General features: G+C 37.6%; 1 protein-coding gene across 1 annotated transcript in view; it reads right to left on the minus strand.

Moving 5' to 3' along the window:
• ORC5 (origin recognition complex, subunit 5) overlaps positions 1-21301 on the minus strand; it is a 75418-nt gene that overhangs the window by 40759 nt on the left and 13358 nt on the right. The window contains exons 7-12 of the mRNA XM_009883537.1: positions 18991-19039; positions 18368-18458; positions 16028-16080; positions 13852-13964; positions 10229-10276; positions 2862-2972 (exon numbers count right to left, since the gene is read on the minus strand). Of these exons, the coding sequence (XP_009881839.1) occupies positions 2862-2972; positions 10229-10276; positions 13852-13964; positions 16028-16080; positions 18368-18458; positions 18991-19039 (465 nt within the window). The remainder of the gene's footprint in view (positions 1-2861; positions 2973-10228; positions 10277-13851; positions 13965-16027; positions 16081-18367; positions 18459-18990; positions 19040-21301) is intronic.

Raw genomic sequence — 21301 nt, forward strand, 5'->3', positions numbered from 1 at the left:
TCTTTCCATCTTAAAAATGACTTTTTGTTGAAAGATCACAGTGACAGTGTCTTCAAAAGCTTGAAGAAAGGAAGAAAGAAAGAAAGAAAGGCAGGCTTAAAACAAGAAGTACCTACATGGTGGGTCAGTAGCAGATTTAGAGCACAAGTGAAACAAATTTGATCATTACTTGGATTGTATCTTATTTTCTTCTGAGTTTCTGTAGCAGTCTCGTAAGACTCCATTTCTTACAGAACTAAACCTAGATCAGTCGTTGATAAACTACCATCATTAAACAAGACAACCACCTTCTGCCTCAGTATTCTGAGTTTCAGCTTCAACACTTCGTGTCTTAAATCAAAAAATGCACTTCCTAGAGCAAACCACAAAACCAGCATGCTGTAAGGAAAGGGGTGTGACCAATACTTTGAGTGACAGACTTGATCGACAGACTTCACAGTACAGTGAATTAAAGAATCAACACAACATTCATAAAAGCACCACTATCTCAGGCTACATCTGACACTAGCCAGAAAAAAAAAGTGAATAGCTGGCCAAATTTATTCATTTTTCTGAGGTCCCTGTGTTCTTTTTACTCCAAAGTTGCTATAAGTAGCTACAAGGCTGCAGCCATCATCCAAAGTCTGGTCAGAAACCACCTGCTTCAAAAACCTTCGGTGTCCATTCGTATGGCATTTGCCCACATGAAACTTCACATAGCTTTGAAATATGCACAGAGTTAGGGTTCCTTCTGAAAGCACACTGAATTCCTGAGGTGCCATGAGATGACAGAAGAAAGGCAAGAAACAAGTACAGGATGCTTAAATATGTCTAAACTTGATTTTTTCCGCCACTTCCTGAAGACCTCTGAAAGCTAATCCATTGACCACTCACAGGGGTGCAGACTATAAGCTGAAAAATCACTCTTCTGATTACAAAAAAGTAAATGCTTGTATTAACAGATTTTTGAGGTGGTTGTCTAGTAATTTCTAATTCCTCCGATCATGTAGTAACCTTTAACTAAAGGAGCTTGAGAGAAAACCTTATGTGAAGGTGTAAGTTGCTTACTGCAACTGTAAAGCACCTGGGTCCCCAGCAGTATTGACAAAGACATTCACATACCACTGACTAAATAAGGTACTACAATTCTCTGGCTCCTCTACTGCCTCATTTTACAGTATGTATATTTATGGTTGGTTATTCTACAAATCTGGGAGATTAATTTTGCCAAACATTTGTGTGAACGCTAAACAGCGATGATTAAAGCAGTAGCAAAATTGTTTAAGTCTCTTGAGCATGCCATCCAGAGAGACCTGGACAGGCTGGAGAGGTGGGCCCAAGCCAACCTCATGCAGTTCAACAAGGCCAAGTGCAAGGTCCTACATCGGGGTTGGGGCAATTCTAAGCACAAACACAGGCTCGACGGGGAATGGCTGGAGAGCAGCCCTGAGGAGAAGGACCTGAGTGTGCTGATTGACCAGAAGCTCAGCGTGAGCCAGTAATGTGCAGTCGCAGCCCAGAAGGCCAACCGGATCCTGGGCTGCATCAGAAGCACAGCCAGCAGGTCAAAGGACGTGATTCTGCCTCTCTACTCCACTCTCGTGAGACCCCACCTGGAGTACTGTGTCCAGCTCTGGAGTCCCCAACATAAGAAGGACATGGACCTGCTGGAGTGTGTCCAGAGGAGAGCCACGAGGATGATCCGAGGGTTGGAGCACCTCTCCTATGAGGAAAGGCTGAGAGAGTTGGGGCTGTTCAGCCTGGAGAAGAGAAGGCTCCGGGGAGACCTTATTGCCGCCTTCCAGTACCTAAAGGGGGCCTACAGGAGAGCTGGGGAAGGACTTTTACTAGGGCATGTAGTGATAGGATGAGGGGGAATGGCTTTAAACTGGAAGAGGGCAGGTTGAGATTAAACATGAGGAAGAAATTTTTCCCTTTGAGGGTGGTAAGGCACTGGAACAGGTTGCCCAGAGAGGTTGTTGAGGCCCCATCCCTGGAGGTGTTCAAGGCCAGGCTGGATGGGGCTTTGAGCAACCTGGTCTAGTGGGAGGTGTCCCTGCCCATGGCAGGGGGGTTGGAACTCAATGATCTTCAAGGTCGCTTACAACCTAAACCATTCTCTGATTCTATGATAAGTTTCCTGCAACTTTACATGAACGCAGACATCAAATTTAAATCTTTGGTTAAACTAGAGACCTTGCAAGGAAAGGTAGAAAATATTTCTGTAAGTAAATGATCTAACAATCAAGTTGACAACAGAAAACTATCTTTACGTATACAAAATAGGTATTTACACTTGACAAAACCAGAGCTCTAGAGAAAACCCTAGATCTACTTAATTCCACTCAACTCTACAGTTATGCTGCCATCTAGTGAAATGGGATACTGACTCTCCTCTGCAAGACTCAAAGTTGGTCCCAATGAAAACCATTATCCCCAAGAGACTTGTATCACAGCGACCACCTTTCACTGGTAAATACCTTATTCTTCCGTCTGCTCCTCCTTCACCACTCCATTTTTGTAACGTGCATTACAAGGTGACTAATTTTGGCCATAAGACAGTGAACATTTATACACTTAACTTGAAATGCAAACAGGCTAGCAGACTTCAATGAGAAGCCAATGAACTAATCAACACAGATCACAGTCCAGGATCAGGAAAAAGTTAGCTATAAGAAGGTTTCACACCATTACACAGATAAAATCTTGAATTCATAGCTAGTAATACAGATAAATATTACTCTGAGACTTCAACCTAAATTACCATTGTGGTTGTTTTCTCATTACATTTCATTAGAATGATGACTTACAAAAAACAATGTAAAACCTTTTCAAAAATTCCAGGCAGTTAAAGGAAACGAAGAAAGTAAGTACACACTCACCTGGGAAAATATATTTGCAGTTGGAGCAACTCTGTTGTCCACAATACTATATAATATTGCTAACAATCTGTCCAGGGGAAACGGCTTTGGCCCAAGGAGGTGATTGCTGGTCTGCAAGAGAAAAAAAGACTTTTCAATCCAATAGATGTTTCCTGGAGTACCACAAGATGTTATTCTCACATCTTTTGAGACTCTGAGGAGGCACTATAATTCACAGTAGACTTTCATACAGCCTACTTATATATTATGGAAAGCACTGAATACATGCCTATTGATCAAGATAAAGATATAGACCTAGAGGTCTATTTAACATGGCGAGAGTTCAAACTGCACAATAAACAGGAACGTTTTTGAGCTATAACAGAGGATTTGATGCCAAATTTCCCATCATTGGATTTATAGATTTACTTGTCCTATTAAATTACCTCGCCCAATCTAAGGTTTAAAGAGGAAAGACTACATTTTATCAACAGTAAGACATGTTAGGCTTCTTAAAAGCACACAGAATTTCTAGCTAGGGAAAAAAGAAATTTTAAACGTTTAGATTTATTTTATTGTCTACAGTCTACAATCCACAACCACTTACTGCACATAACAGAATAAAAGTTTTTACAAATCAATAAAACCATTAAATAACTTTTATTTTTGTGTGGTTTTCTTACTGAAGGCAAATACTAGCATTCACTTTTTAAAAAAGCATAAGAAGAGAAGATTCTGCTAAAGTACTATGTTTTAGCAAAAGCCTTGTCTCTCGCTTATAGAGGTGAGAGGTACAAAGTCACAACAAGAGTGCCTCATCTTAAATGCCATACTAAACTAAATCAATGGATTCAGAAACAGTGTTGGTACAGCAATGTACTCCCATCACACTCTACAGAGATCCAGTCTAGGCAGCCAGAAGAACCCACTGGTAGATGCCCAGACGCCAGTCAGCAAATCACTCTTCAAAGCAGCCTGAGAAAGTCCCCTCTGAAGACTGCAGGAGCTGTTGGCTGCTGTACTCGGACACCTACATTTACCTGCCTTAACCTGCAAACTGAACAGGGCCATAAAGAGAACGAAGGGATCAGAGCACTCATCATCCAAGGAGAGGCTGAGAGCACTGGGATTGTTTAACCCTGAGCAAAGATGGCGCCGGGGGATTTCATCAAAATACCTGGTAGGGAATGTAAGTATTCAGTGAAAGGACAAGAGGCAATAGGGGAAAATTAGAATTCAGGAAACTATATTTAAACATAAGAAAAAAACCCTTTTTTAACTTAGGTTGGTTAAACACTGCAACTTATTGCCTAGACAGGTTGTGGAGCCTCCAACCTTAGAGATATTAAAAACCCAACTGGGCATTGTCCTGAGCAACCTGCTCTTGGTGACCCTGCTTGAGCAGGGGGATTGGACTAGACCAAAGGTCCTCGTCCACCTCAGCTCTTCTGTGAATTTCTCTTTCTAAAACATAATTAAAAAAAAAAAAGAAAAATCTCTCAACTATCTCTGGAGGAATAGAAGGGGACCTGGGAGTCCTGGTGCACAAGTTGATCATAAGCCAGCAATGTGCCTTTCTGGCCAAGAGGGCCAATGGTATCTTAGGGCACATTAAAAAGAGTGCAGCCAGCAGGTCGAGGGAGGTTATCCTCCCCCTCTACTCTCCGCTGGTGAGGCCACATCAGTAGTACTGTGTCCAGTTCCGTGATCCTCAGTTCAAGAAAGACAGGGAGCTGCTAGGGAGAGTCCAACAGAGGGCTACGAAGATGATCAAGGGACTCGAGCATCTCTCTTACAAGGAAAGGCTGAGGGACCTGGGTCTGTTTAGCCTGGAGAAGAGAAGACTGAGAGGGGATCTCATCAATGCTTATAAATATCCAAAGGGCAGATGTCAAGAGGATGGGGCCAGACTCTTTTTAGCAGTCTCCAGCAACAGCAAAAGGGGCAACGGGCACAAACTGGAACACAGGAAATTCTGTCTCAACACGAGGAAAGATTTCTTTACTTTGTGGGTGACAGAGCACTGGAACAGGCTGCCCAGAGAGGTTGTGGAGTCTCCTTCTCTGAAGATATTCAAAACCTGCCTGGATGCATTCCTGTGCAACCTGCTGCAGGTGACCCTGCTTTGGCAGGGGGGTTGGACTAGATGATCTCCAGAGGTCCCTTCCAACCCCTACCATTCTGTGATTCTGTGAAAATGTATTGACTGTTCATTTTTTCCAACAGAACTGTTGAGTTTTTTATATTTTTGGCTCATTTTAACTTTTTAGTTTTCATTTTCTCTTTTGCTTCCTTTATACCACAATGAAAATTTTACCATTTTGACACCAAAACCAAAGAAAATGTTTTTGATCAGGAAATTAGATATGAGAACACTTCAACTTACTGTTTTACATAGGAAACACCTTTACTACTGTACTTCTATTTTCTTACAATACACTCAGTCATAGGATAATTCCAGCTGGAAGGGACCTCAGGAGGTCTTTTGTCAAACCTCTCCTGCTTAGAGCAGGGTCAGCTTAAGACCAGGTTGCTCAGGACTTTACCAGTCCAGTCTTGGAAACCTTCAAAGACAGAGACTGCACCACCTCTCTGGGAAACAGGTGTCACTGCCTGGCTGTCCTCACGAGGAAAAAGGTTTTCCTTACACCCAGTATAAACATCTCGTTTCAGCTTACACTCATTGCTTCTCACTCTCTCACCATCCATCATTGTATCATGTAGTTTTGATGATCTCCTTGCAAGTACAAGACAGGCTGCTTTTAGGCCTCCCTTCTCCAGCTTGAACAAGTGCAGTTCCCTCAGCCTCTCCTCGCAGGGCAAGTGCTCCAGCCCCTGACCATTTTGATGTCTCTGCTGAACTTGCTCTGGTTTATTGATGTGTGTCCTGAGGGGGGCAAAACTGGACAGAGTATTCAAGATGCAGCCCAAAGACTGCTGAGTGTGAGGGCCCTTTTGTTTCCTTTTAAATTTGTATTTCATTCTCTCTACTTTGACATCCAGTTTCCTTTTTTGTAGCTCACATTGATTTACTCATACTAGCAGAGCAGACAAGATTAAAGAGGAATTTCAAAACAAAGCTTGCTTCAAAATGCTTCTGGGAAAGGACACCTCTCAAATATACCACCGGCACCTCTGTGGCATTAGTCATCAGTAAAACACAACCACTCATTTCTTCAGCAAAGCAAAAAGGTATTTCCAGTACATGTTTTAGCTTTTCAAATCCAGGAGGTGTCCCCAAAGCTACCTCTCAGCTAATAAAGCAAGCAGTGAGACAAGTATTTGAAGCAACTAGTCAAAACTTTAGCACAGCACCCTCAGTCAGAATACAGGTATTGGATAAGGTATGAACCGTACAATCCTCTGCCCTTCTGCTTCTAAACAAGCCAGTTCTGTGAAGTATATTCTTTAATATCAACAGAAAAATGTCAACAAACATACAGTAATTAAAATACATAGACTCCAAGCAGCTAGCAAGCAAAATTAGCGTGTAGTAATCTCTGAAGTTGTGTTTTGTATGCAGTTACTTCACAAGTTTCTTGTTTGTAATACTATCAGCTCTTTGCTTAGACAGAATACTGTCTTGAATTTACAAATTATATGAGAGAAATGCTTTCTTCTGGAAAAGCCGAAAGAGTTAATTCTAATAGAGTGCAACTCCTAGAAGAAGCATTTAGACTTTATTTCTTTAGCAGAAATAAATTCCTGGAAGAAGAGAAATGGTTTAGAAATTCCTCCAAACAGAACATAGTGAAGAGTAAGATTTGTAAAAACCTTCCACAAGGAGCTAAGGCAAAATATTACATAGCATAGTATTTATAAAAATCCAAGGGACCCCTCATCTCCCTTCAAAACAAAAGATACCTTCCACCTTCAGAGTTTCACAGCTGTCAAATTAACCATGGGTGTCCTCTATCTTCTTTCCATCTTTGGCAATACTCTCATCTAATAGTGTCAACTGGGGAAAATCTTTTTGAACTATCTGTGCTTGTGCTTTTCATCTACATTCTCAGAGTTTCACATTCCCACTGTTTAACTGGCCTAAGCCTTTTACCATCCCACAACTGCAAGCGAAGCAATTCACACTCCAAAATTTCAGGAACAATAATGTGGGACTCAAAAGTGTTCTTTAAAGAGTAAAACCTTAACACAAACTAAATTACTTGCACAAAAGGGAAAAAGTTCTTAACCTCAGTTTGCTGAATTTTCAACCTTTTTAGCATATACTCAAAGACAGAACTACACTTCTCACTTTTTTTAGCAGAAAGCACTTCTGAACTTTCCTGGTTGCTATACAAATGCAGCATCTTCAGTTGTAAACTAGAAATTCTGATACAAAACTAACTCTGTTAGCTGAAGCAGATATACTAGACAAACTCTTTTCCAATAAGAAAAAGACACCGACACATCTGATCTTCTGATGGACTGACATCTGAAAAAGCATACTCCTGCAACATCATTCCAGGGCAATCATGCAAAGAAACCCAACAAATTCTGGTGTTATCAGCAACAAGGCAATTAACAGCACGATAAAGTCATTTTTTTCCCCTCATTCACAAGATTTACTTTTTCTAACAAAAAAACACGGCCTCTGGACTGAACACAGTTAAGAATCAAGAAATAGATTTTTTTAGCTTGGCTGTACCTAAACTTTTAAGGAAGAATTTATTTCATCTAATATTAGCTTCCTGCCAAGTAGGTATGTACAGCCAAACTAGTTTCCTAAGTTCCCATTATAGTCAGTAGAAGTCTAATCAATACCGTTTACGGTGCAATTCATCTGACTGAACGTAGAACCTACTTTAGTATGAGACGAATCACACCTTACACTTCAATGACTGCATCGGCTAGCTCTGCACTGTCTATAAAAAGACACTAGCTTAGATGCAGGAATCCACTTGGAATCAGGTGAACCTGATCTGTAAACCAGTCTTTAGACAAGCTCCTCAGAGCAAAAGTATACTGATATAAGCCATCACACCAACTGAAGAAATGAGCCTTTACTTGTACACTACATATGTAATCCTTTATCCCTATATTTAACTTTCTCTCACTATAAAATCATAGTACCAAAATACGCGTTTACATCTTGCTGATGTAAATATCTCTGTGTAAATATTTGCATCTCTGTGTACATCAAACATTACATCTCTGTGTAAGTATTTATAAAGGTTACAGTACAGTAAAAGGAAGATAGGTCTGGAAGATACCCTTAGGACCTGCAGTCATGTTCCCCACCATCACAGCTACTATCCCTCAAAAACTTTCAAAACCAGACAGTGCTCTGACCTACAAGCAGTTTCAGTTTCTGGCATCAATACTTAGAGCAAAACGGTCCTTACCTGTAAACTATAAAGCAACACATAAGCAGAGAACCACTGCTCTGTAACTAGATGTAAAGGTACTCTTCAAATGCCACACAGTTCCTGTCCTATTCATTAATTCCTAAGACACACACCTGTTCCTTGCATGCAATCAGAGTTTAGTGTAACAGAGTCAACTCAAGAGATGTTTTCTGTTAACCATATTTGATTTACTACGATTATGAAGTTCTAACTCTCTTCAAAGTAACACTAATTTTTAAGACAACAAGAAGATGCAAGAGTTGCATCATTTGCAGTCTTAGAAGTCTTTCCTGATTACACAAGTTACTTGTTACAGTTGGACAACAAACCAAACTTCTTTAACTGCACACGTCTAATCACGCTTCCAAAATATCAGTTCAATGCTTAGGTTATAGGGTAAATGTAAAGTCTACAAAATTAGAATTAATGTAATTAAAGTCAAAAAGTAACTGAACTCTTACTCATCTTTTTGACCATTAATTTTATTTACTTTACATTTGTTTACATTTGTTTGAGTTACTCTCATTTACAGTTCTTTAGTACCTCCTTCTGTTCTGTTTTTATACCTATTCAGTAGCATTTAGTTTGCCACAGAAACAATAACAAAATGAAAACCAATTTATCCTTAATGCAGGCACTTCTGAACACTAAGTAGTGAACTCAGATACAAGTGCATTTAAAATAAACAATGAGACAAGAGAACAAGATCTATGGTATACAGTTAAGGTGATACGACCTATGTATTTCTTCACCAAATCTCTATTTTCCCATTTCTTTTACATTCCTAGCTTTTCCCATCTCCCCAGTTGTTCCTATCTCATCATCCAAGTTGGAAATTTATGCCAAGAAAGAATAAAATAAAACACCTTCCCTGCAGAGGACACAAGAAAAAAAGCACATTTTGGTCTAAGATATAATAATTATTCCTTCTCCTGCAAATTATTTATCAACTATTTAAGATGTGGAGAGATTTCAGGAATACAGCAGTCCTGAAAATAATTAAATGCTTTGGAAGTTCTCAGGAACAAAACACACATGAGGTCCTGTACATGCGTGTACAGGATACACGCACTCAGAGACTTCAGAATTCTTAAAATTAAGTATCTACCTAGTGGCGCAACACATTGCAATGTTGAAGTAAAACTACGCTCACTTACAATTTCACATGCAAAAAACGTACCCCTACAGAAATAAGATAACTTGGAAAAAAGTCTTTGGATAGCCAATGACTCTGTCTTCCTGAAGGGGCAGGAGAAAAATTAGGGAAAAGGCCATAGGGAGGATCAGAGGCAAAAGATTATTAGGCTAAGTATCATATTAATTTTTTTCTCGTATTATTTACACTACCTGTTGCATACAAAATAAAAGGATATGATGATTGTTTTGGCAGGGACTTAGTGCTGTCTGCACTGTTCTTCATTTACAGATTTGTTTAAAAATAAGTCAACAAGTTACAAATGTTAAAACTTAATTTCGCTTTTTACATTACTATTATAAATACACATACAGGTATTGCTTTCCCCAACATATCAAGCCTCTGTCAGTAAAAACTGGTACACCTCCACTGAAATAAATTATATTTAGTTATTTATATCCATGAAAAGGTTAATTAATAGTCTGACGGAATCCTAAACAACAGACAGGAGTGCAAATTTTCCAAGCCTCAACACACAAACTTAAGCTCTTATTCCTCACTGCATCACAGGGAATTAAAGTGACTTGACTTTCAGAACTACTAACCACCCAGTACTCTTAACAACTTTGAGAAAAATTCTGATATCTGGCTCTTCCATGTCCTTTAATTAGCTTTATTATGCACATTTTGTTATACACAAAAATATGGCTTTAAGAGACAAATTTACAGTTAAATTTCAATGAAATAAAAATGTGTGTATCATACAGAAATTGGTATCATACAAAACAAATGCAACAACTGTTATCTCTGCAATTCTGTTGTTTCTACAGTAAACGAGGCAAAACTAGCAGTGCAGGAGAAAGAAAATATTTGTTGCTAAGCTCAGCTTAGAAGGATAAAATACATACCTTTTCATGTTTCTTCATAAAGTTGGTCTTTCTAATTTTCCCATGATGCTGTAAACAACAGACAAGAGCAAATATTATATTTACATTATTTTATGCTCCTTCTATAGTGAAGACAGAATCAAAACAGTCAACAAAGCATTGTATGCTACATATGGTAGTATGCTAGTTTGGGTCTGCTCCTTTACTACACCTCCAGTATTTGCTTCTGTTATTACTAGCAATCCTTCTTACTGGAAGCCCTAAAGTTACATTTGCCTTACTGCTTGCTTTGTTGTGGCCCAAGTGGTGCAAACAAAAAACAATACTCTAATACTTTTTGGTGACATGCATAACTATTTTTTCTGATCTTATCAGAGACTGATGAGAAGAGGCAGTAAAAATGTTTTTAATATTACTTCATGACACCATCCTCCTTCTACCCTCAATCATCTAATGAAAAAAGACAGATGTTCCATTTCTTTCTCTTTCCAGAGAAGCTTAAATGATGGCCACTTCATTTCTACAATATATCTATGCATAAACGATGAAAATTTAGATGGATTTTATCTGCTCCGTTTTAGAATTCTGATGGTATGCAAGCTGGCAGAATAACAACCGGGAAGTAAATCAATACAATAGAAAGATAGTTCAAGGTGCAGGAGCTAAAGGACAAACAGAAAGGAGGAGAAAAAAAAAAAAAGAGCATCATTTAAAAAGGCACAGCTTTAAAGCAGCCTTAAGAAAGGACAGACTGTTCAAAGAAAATATCAAGTCGTCTTGGATCTCAACTGAAAATGTGAGGGCAAAACAAGGACACAAATACAGTAAATGATGTTACAAATGAATGAGCAAAAGAAGTTAAAAAAGACAGAGAGACATGAAGGATGACATGTAAATGATGTAAAATTCATGGAGAGGTACAAGTATAATATTCTTTAAACAGTTAACTGCTATTTCTCAAAATATCACTTGATAAGCTTTTCCACAGCCTTGAGAGGAATATTTTATTAATAAGTATATCTTATAAGCATCCTCAATCAACCAGGAAAAAGTATCTCCAATGAAGGAATTATTTTTTCATTTTAATGTTTAAAATCTTGTACTTAGTATTTGTGGATCTCAATACTCAGCCACATCAAGATCGCACAGTCGGTAACTGTGGCATTTCTTGACTGACTTCTAAAGAGCTTAGTATTAGACAGGGCTTTAAGTTTCTTTTAAATAATTTGCTAGACTAAAAAAAAAAAATTAGTTCATTCAAATAATACATATCACATACTTAGAGACAGCAAAGTAATCTTTTTATCATGCCTCTGAAAGGAGGACTGCTGCGATGATAGAGACCTGTTGAAGGGGAAAGTGATCAAGCCTGAGGTTACACGACATGCTAGTGATGATCACAACAAACCTCATTCATACATTTTAAAGGTTATGTTGAGATCTCCATATGGTATATTTAAGTTATGTCAAAAGTGTTTCAAAGCAAGTGAGCAGGTGCTCTATTTCTGTACAAGCACAAAGAAATACGTGAAATCAATTATTTTTTAATCCTGTTTTCTATTAAAATTATAAAATGAAGACTTCATATAGATTGCTATTCTTTTTTGTTTTAAAGACTACCTTCCAAAACCAACTTCATATTTTTCACTTAATCTACCGCAAAGCTCTTCAATTTTCACATAACTAATAGCAGCACTGCCAATTACTACCTCATTAATTATTACTTCATTGCTTTATCAGGCTGTTGGCATCTCAGGTTGCCACAAACTGTGCCTTTATCTTTAGCTGTAGTATAGCCTAGCACCTATACCAGTAGTGCAGATCAGCAGCTCAACCATCTTTTTGTTTGCATCCCTTTTGCTGTCTAGCAGGCCTTAGTTAAATCACTCCAAAAGATACTTTTCTGTAATCTACTCTGAATCTCATTACGAACCCAACAAAACCACATTCTATTTTCACAGTTCACATGACTCAACTTGAACACTCTCCCAGAAGTGTTGGTTTTCCTGGGCTTTGACATGCAGCTACTTCTGAAATTCACCTTAGCACCTGACCAAGGGCTAACTGCTATCAGATGATATGCATAGCAAGAATGGTAACTTTTCCTGCTTCACCAATTCCTGGGAAAAATACTCCATATCTCTGACTGAAATGCCTTCACTGTCCCTGCTTCAAAAACCTTAGAAGCTAATGTTTATTGTACAAAAATCTAGCAGGGTTCATGTGCAAGAGTGGAAACTAACATCAGATATACTTAAAAAGGAGAAAGGAAAAAAAATAAGTTGAGACAGTTCTTCAGTGAACACAAAAAGATGCGGCACTTTGTGATAACGTCCTTTGCTGACTTGAATCTTGTAAGTTTTCCTGTTTCTTTGAGTTCCAAGACTGATATGGAAAAACCCAGGAAAAAACACTTCTTCAGCGAATAAATCTCTAACAAAGAAACTGTTTTGGCCAAGTGAAAAGAACAAAGGTTGCCCATGAAGAAAACTTGTCAGTCTGCACTTAATACAAGTAATCCTTCACTATTCTCAGGAAAGCACTAGACAGAAGGGTGAAACACCTGCAGCTTTCAACGTAAGATCATACCAGAAACATGAAACTCATATTTAAACTACTAATGTACTAGCATGCCATCACTAGGAATTGCAGTAACTTCTCAAAACACGTATCTACAATTTTTCTTCAAGAGAGAAGAAAACAATTCGTATGAATTTGTCTTGTTCTCATTTTCTTCAATTGTTCACACCTATCTATCCTGAGTACCATACATTTATACACACATGCATATATTAATACCTACTGTAATAACGTAGAAAACCTTGAAGTTGGTAAAATGCATAGAAAACATAATTGCCCAATCACTTTTCTGATAGATCTGTCTTCCTGCCTACATTTTGCCAAATTAAGTCCTCAAAAACAATGCAATTAGACCAGCTTGAGGAGCATGAAGATCCTGGCTAAGAAACAGACTACAAACTATGGCACCACAGCATTTATTTGCAGCATGACCACAACATAGCCCAAAGACACAAAAAGAAAAAAAGAAAAAAAATAATCAACGTGTTCACAGCAAGAACTTACAGAAAATGAGGTTTGGCCCACTCATGCTAAAACATGCATTACCATCACGTCAACGCAACAAGTGCCAGCTAATGGAACCACATCTTCTGCAAAAGCAATTGTTTGTAAGTTTCCGTTTCAGAAGGTTAAAATTGTATAAATAAGCTAATGCACTATGTAATTTTACCTCATTAAAGGCTAACTCAGTGAAATATACTGTTGTGGTTCGTATCTTACTCTAGAAATTTAAGTGTGTGGCTTATACCTAAGGACACTGCAGGCACTCCACTTAAGTCTTTACAAAACAGAGTTGTATCAACTTCCAAGAGCAAAGCAGAATCATTGTGCTGTAACAGTGTTAGGCATGTTTTGACATGAGGAGGAAGTTGGGTTTATTAGATATTAATAATAATTAGGTGATCATTACCAAACACAATACGTGATCTACAGGGAAACTTCTGATCAAATCAAATGAACCACACATAGAAACAGAGCTCAAAATGAAGGGTTGAAGAGTTTTAAACTAGGAAATTCAGTATGCAGGAATCCAGTAAGCAGCATCAAGAAAAAAATCTCATTACCTTAAGAAAGAACCTCTTATCTGTCCTGACAGGATTGTAGGAGGCGAGGTAAGCAGCTATTAGAAGAAATTTGGAGTAATAAGGAAGTTCCACGTGTGTATGTGCAGAAAGTCCTACAAAATAAACAGTTTGAGTCACCGAAACCCACTCTGAACATCCACAAACTTCAAATTAGACTTGTTCACATTATTCTCCTTTTCCTTCTCTCCTGTTCTACTCGTTAACTAGCTGAGTACAGCTCCTTTCTCAACCCCATTATCATAGATAAAAAATCGGTGAAAGGCCAAGGAACAGCATGAAGGTATTTTTTCTGGCAAACAGAGCAGATGAAGAGATTTATTTAAATACCATGGCAAAGCTTTTCTCTGAGACCCAACCTCCAGGCTGCTTCAGACTGTGCCAGACAGCCCAGCCAGGAACGGGGCTGGCATGGTGGAGAAAGCAGCAGTGCTGCACTTCTGAGAAGCAGTTCAGCATCTCACAATTTTTAGCCACTGTTTTATTCCTACAGAAAGTGTTTTCAAAATTTTAAACTTGATCCAGTTGACCTAGCCTGCTACATGTATACTTCATTAAGATTAAAGTCTCACACATTAAAACACACGAGAACTACAGTCTGCTGAGTATTTTCCATCTCTTTACTTTTACTTTGTATTTTTTCCCTTTACATTCTCCTGCTCTTGTCACCGGAGTTGCTTCTTTTATACAGCTTATGCATATGAATAGGATGATCAAACCACCTGACTTCATCAGTTGTCTAACTACAGAGACCACTGAAGGGTCTCCTCTTGTGCCTTCTTTGCTGACAGGTTTTCACTTCAGTGGTTTCTTGTTCTGTAAAGTATCTGTACCCTTATGCTTTAATCCACAAATATCAGCAAATAAAGATCAAGGAATTAAATGTGCTTAAAAGTTAAGATTCAGAGCTCCCAGTGATGAGAAACATCCCAGTTGATAACTAGTAATAATTTCCCCTCACATAGGCACAAAAGGACAGCAGTTTTAGCTTTCATTTACAGTCAAGCGACTGTTTTATATTGCATGTTAATTACAAAATGCAATAAACTCTTATACATATAGACAATTCAGTTTAATACAGAAATATCTGTTCCTATCCAATTCTTCTGGTCTGCCAATATTGCATCACGCACTGAATTATTTGCTTAATTATATCCACTCTAAAATTTTTTATAATTGTTTTTGAAGCATTATTATCAAATGCTGTTTAGCAATAAGACAATTTTTCTTAACACAGATACCTGAAAATCCTAGAAAATGTGTTTTAAATAAAGTCTCCCCTTTTGGGGTTGTCAGGTACAAAAGTATTTCATCGTCATCTGGGCACAGAAGTAGGGAGTTTAACAGGAACACTTTGAATCAAACTCTTTTGGCCAACCATGTCGAAAAATTACTGATTATAAAGCAAATATCGGAAAGAGTATGACGACTCCAATTATCTTAAGACAGCTATAAAACGTGGCTGTTTTACCTACTACCTAAAGAAGAAATTTTTTGTCATGATGGATAATATGGAAAGTGTCCCCAAACGAGGAACTGGACAAAAGACCATGACCAACTGACATCACCAGGAAAATGTTTTAGTAATCCTTCCTAAATTATAAAAGAATGCTGACAGATAATATTGAGATTATACTTTAGATGGGATTTAAAGTCAAAAATCGACAAAGCTGTACTCCTCCAAGGTAAGAACAGAAAGAATTCTTGTGATTCTGACATTTCTCTTCACTAAGAAATAAGGACATATGATACCTGTTTTGTTTAGGAATGTGCTAATCCAGTGTAATGCACCAGGTACAATATTCCCTTCTCCCCACTCAGACAATTTGGCCAGTTGGTACACAGACGTTTGACCATCAGGGGTCAGCCCATTCCTTATCTGTTCTTACATAAGAAATATTGATTTAAAGAAACCTGCTTTTACCCACAAAGGATCTTTGGAAAGATTACACCCAGGATATGTGCTCGGGGAAAAAATAGTTAAAGTCCATCGCAGAACACCTCAAAAACCACGAATAGCCTGAACTGTAACTGAATGCTAATAGGTAGCCTCATCTATATAATTCCATTTGCACATTATCAGCTAACAGTGACCAACTCAATCTGCAAAATACATATTTCACATTATAAGCCTCTACAAAGTTACTATATCCAATACCTTTCAATTGTCCAGGCTCTCCATCATCACGCTGTAAGCGCTCCCACTGTGAGCTAAAAAACGGATAATGCAAATATATAAAGATGAAGTATTTGTTAGTCTTTTAGAGACAACTACCTGCTTGGTATATGTATATTTTAATTTCATGACACTGGCTAGGATACAGTAAGTAAGAGAATAATTAAAAATACCAAGTCTTGCTACCTTGCACATAAGTTTCAATAATATGCAAACTACGCATATTTGAAAAAACTGCACTAAATAGTTATAGTAAGGTATAAAAGTGAGTACAAGCTAATTGTAAAATACCAATTTCTTTCCATCCAACTACCACTGGTAAGCAAATATCAATAGTGTTCTAAGTCTCAAGAACAATGCAGAATTGGACAGTTTTGATTTTTTTATGTGCTTAATAACTGTTTATGCTAGTGAGAACAATACCATAATTACTCCATAATGTAATTTTGAAGTCTATGTAAAAAACAGATCAATATCCATTCTTCACTGAAAAACTTTGAAGACATCAAGATGGATCATTTTGTGAGTGAAAATGTCTGCAAATAGTTTAGTGTTTTCCTAAACAATAGCAAAAAAATTTCACTTTAAAACTTCCCTTAAGGGACAACATTGTTAGAGATGTCATGATTTTAGACCATCATTTGGAATACCACAAGGGGATAAAAAACACAGCTTTGTTAAAGCACCAGTGATTTTATTTTTTATTTTTTGTTAAAGTTCTTTATGAACAGTCCCTCAACTAAAATCCTGTGATTTACTTATCATGTACTAGGGTTTATCAGCCATAAGCTATAAAACTTTTGAAAACAATCTAATGAGAGCTGATGTACTACCCAAATTTTAATGAATGATCAACCAAATTATCAGTCACCAAAGTTTTTATCCAATATCTATTTTACAGGTAGAAAAAAAAAGTTTCATTTTCATCTCAGTTCAGGCAGCACGACAGCCAATAACAAAGTCCTATTGCTATAACTTACGACTTGAAGAAAACCCACAGTAATTACAGTTCTGTGGCCAGAAAAAATGATACAGTCATTTTAATTTCTCAAGCATTTACTGGTACACAGAGGTAAATCCTAGAACTATTATGCAGGAAGCTGAAATTTATAACCAAAAAAAACCCAATAAAGCTCATATTTATAATAAAAAAAAAAAACTGTAAAGAGGGAAAACTAGTTATTTGGAAACAATTCATAAGCTATTTTATATCATCATCTTATATTATACTCTAATTAGAGTAGGCAATTATATAATATAAAAAGTCAGGAAGATCCTGAGTAGACTGCGTAGTGAAGATCAATATTGAATATAAATACATATTTGAGGCAAATAGAATAATGTCTCATTGTACAGCGAAGTCTAGCTCATACAGAACAAAATCAATTCTCTTTCTGAAGGAACAATCACTTTTCTAAAACATTTAGCAAAGACTTCTACTATACACCCAGGTTCAGTTACCAGAATACCCTATAACCTCAATGACATTCAAAGGAAAAAAAATCATTATGTTTGTATCAAGATAAAGAAATCAAACACTACTGAATTATCTGTCTTTACATGGCGTAACATCAGAATCACTGATATTAAAGACGGAGAAGACATTAAAACTGAGCCGATTATCACCATTAAAAATGAACACCAGCATCTTTTTCCTAGCAGCCTGGCAACTTAAAAAATAAACAAGGAATCTAAAACCATACCAAGAGAAAAAAAATCAGTCCTTTAGCAAGACACCAGCTTTTAATACTGTTAAAAATGGTAATTCCATATAAGGAAAATTTTGCCCTTGGACAAGAAAACAAGGGGTCAGAAAGCACAGTAAACATACAAACCTAGATCAACTAAACAAAGCTAAGGAACACAGATGTTTAAAATCTGTAACATCTCATCAGAATTTTGAGGCTTGCATGCACCCTTGGGACAGTGAGGATCTGCCAAGCCAACTTTACAAGTGTGTTTTAAATTGTGCCTGTATATTCTGGTGAGGGATTCCCATGCCTGGCAGTTACATACTTGACAGAAAATGGATCTATCTGCATGACCATCAGTGAAAAAGAGACCACAATGTGCAGCCCCTGCTTTACTTACTAAATAATTTATACAGTACAAATACCATTTTGTTTAAAAATTCCCTCCTGAGATACCCCATTTCTAACATTATATGGCAAGAACAAAATGCACATTAAAGAAAAAAGATTGTATCTAGCAAAAAAGAAACACTAGCCATAAAACATAACTGAAAGAGTACATATTTAGAGGGGAAGCTTGTTAAAAAAAGCAACATCAACAAAACAAACAAGCCCTCACCCCGCAAATTACCTGGATATTTCCCGGAGATAAACAGTCTGCATTGCCTTCTTCAAATGAGGTTCAATATTTTTCCAGAGTTTGCGGGTGTCACGTTCATTTGCTGCACCAAGCCAGAATCAACTCTGTTAAACATTTAACTCACACAACACTAAAACTCTTATATCTGACACCTGAACAGTCAGAGGCACGACATAGTAAGTCTCACACCCTGACTCCTGCACCATCATCATCCATTTGCAAGCACATGCTACCGCACGAGGCTCTTTCTCTGTAGTTACTCTGAATACTCTGGGACAGCTTAGCAGAACTTCTGCTCTCATTTTCTCTTCTTCGCCTTGACAGAGAAATTACTTATACCATTACTTTGCAAAAGTCCTGGTGGTTGAGTGGGGAGAAAGTTTTATATGGGGGAAGCAAGTTTTCACAGTATTTCCATCTCATTTCCATAAAACACCCCCAACAAATGTCATCTACTGCTTCTGCTGCAAATGCTGCCTACTGGGTGCAACTGGAATAAGCAACGTTGTTGTGACCACAGAAATGGTGACAACATAATGCGTATCAAAGCAAATTCCTCCACAAAGCCTACCTGCCCTCTCATACATCTGCTCAAACTAAAGATAGAAGCTTACCTTCTCCACTGACCACTGGTTCACAGTATTTAGAAAAATTGAGCACTGCCTACAGAAAGTAAAAAGTACAACATATTAAAAAGGTACTATGTATTTGATCTAGCTACAGAATATAAGAAGCAGCATAATTCATTACTTTACAAACCCAGTGAACTATTTTTCAGTCAATAATAATGCCGCTTGCTTCCAAACATTGTACTGTAGAATGTCACAACATTTCTGTAGATTGAAATACAAACAGAAGTAATCTATCATAGGTTACTTGGTTTTGATCTCAGTAAAATCTGTTTACTGTACTGTGAGGTTGCATTTTTAAAAAAAATAATATAGTAATTAAACATTATAAATGTAATAAAAATGTTTTCATCAACTTTTTTTACAGATATTACTTTCCATTCCAGGAGCAGTCCAGTATGTTCCAAAGTAGACCACACATACTTACACATACACAAGCAGAAATTATTTAAAAAACACAACACAAACCAAACCTGCTAACACATTCCATATTCAAACAAATTCCTTTCGCCTAAGGTAAGATTGACAGAGTTTTGATAAAGTTGTAATCTACTTTTTTTTTTTTTAAAATGGTGAAATCAATATCACACAGAATTTTGTAAAATATCAAACCTTACATTTAATTCTCCTTTTGTTCTGCTGGACCTTACTAAATCTCTGAGCTCATATACAGAACTCAATGCAATAACTTCCACATATAAGACTAATATAATACCAGAATGTCTTATTAATAATCATGCATAATAACACACACATTAAGAGTCTATATTAGACACTGTGGAGTTGTTCAGAAGCCTACAGACAGTTGTATGTGTCTTGTCATTACCTTCTACAGAAGAGACTTGTCAAACAAAAAGAATGTAGGGTCCAATTACATAAATCTTTTCCTAATGTCGGTAATTCCCACACACACAAACAGTGCATCTAAAGCTAATGAAATTATTCCGGTAAGCAGAGCAACTCAAGCACATGTCTAGAAGAACTGTGGCCCTAGTTTCTATTTGTGCCTCCGTCAGATTTCAGCAATCTCATTTAAATATAAAACCTGTATAGTTAACAGATAACTTCAGCTGAAGTTTAGCTACATTTTCCTGATGGAAATGCAGGCAGGACATTCAGATCATCTCACTAGCACTGATTTGTTTACTGGCCATAATCACTCATCACCTCAAACTTGTAAAGTTTCCTTGTACACAGCATCACTATTTAAACAGTAATATGATGAGCTAATAATTGTTATTGTTATTCAGCTTTTCTTATGCAAAGGTCACCATCAAGTAATTTTAATTTTTCTTCTGTTAGTTTGTTTGCTATTACATCCTTCAATTGATAAATGGTTAAAACTCATGTTTCCAAATATCTTCACTGCATTTTTGATCCTTCAGGCATGACTATATTGCAGGAATTTTGACTTACCTATTTTATTCTTAATTCCAAAAGAATGACAATGAAAACATTTACGTCAATCCTTGCTTCTCTAGGCCTTTGAGTCAAATTAATATGCTATGTTTCTCTACAACTGTGCAACACATCTGGCTTGTAGCAGCTTGGTTACCTTAAAATCCTCCATAGGAGACAAATCAAGTGAAAATTTTACACTCAAATAATCTAGGAAAATGTTTCACATTTAAAGTTAGATTTTCCATAAAGTTGAAGTATAAAGAATGCTGGGTGGGAAATTACATTTAATAAACACGGGAAACAAGAATCGCAGAACCACAGAATGGTCAGGGTTGGAAGGGACCTCTGGAGATCATCTAGTCCAACCCCATTGCCAGAGCAGGGTCACCTACAGCAGGTTGCACAGGACAGCGTCCAGGCCAGTTTTGAATGTCTCCAGAGTGGGAGATTCCACCTCTCTGGGCAGCCTGTGCCAGTGCTCCACTACCCTCAAAGTAAAGAAGTTCCTCCTCATGTTAAGATGGAAATTCCTATGTTCAAGTTTGTGCTGTTACCTCTTGTTCTATCACTGGGCACCACTGAAAAAAGACTGTTCCCATCCCCCTGGCAGTATTTATAAGCATTAGTAAGATCTCCCCTCAGTCTTCTTTTCTCCAGACCTAAAATACCCAAGTCCCTCAGTCTTTCTTCATATGAGAGATGTTCTAACCCCCTAATTATCTTTGTAGCCCTTTGCTGGACCCTCTCCAGCAGTTCCCTGTCCTTCTTGAACTGGGGAGCCCAGAACTGGACACAGTACTCCAGATGAGGCCTCACCAGGGCAGAGTAGAGGGGAAGGATGACCTCCCTCGACCTGCTGGCCACACTCTTCTTGATGCACCCCAGGATGCCATTC

The sequence above is a fragment of the Charadrius vociferus genome, unplaced genomic scaffold, assembly GCF_000708025.1.
Source record: "Charadrius vociferus isolate BGI_N301 unplaced genomic scaffold, ASM70802v2 scaffold704, whole genome shotgun sequence".
NCBI lineage: Eukaryota > Metazoa > Chordata > Aves > Charadriiformes > Charadriidae > Charadrius > Charadrius vociferus.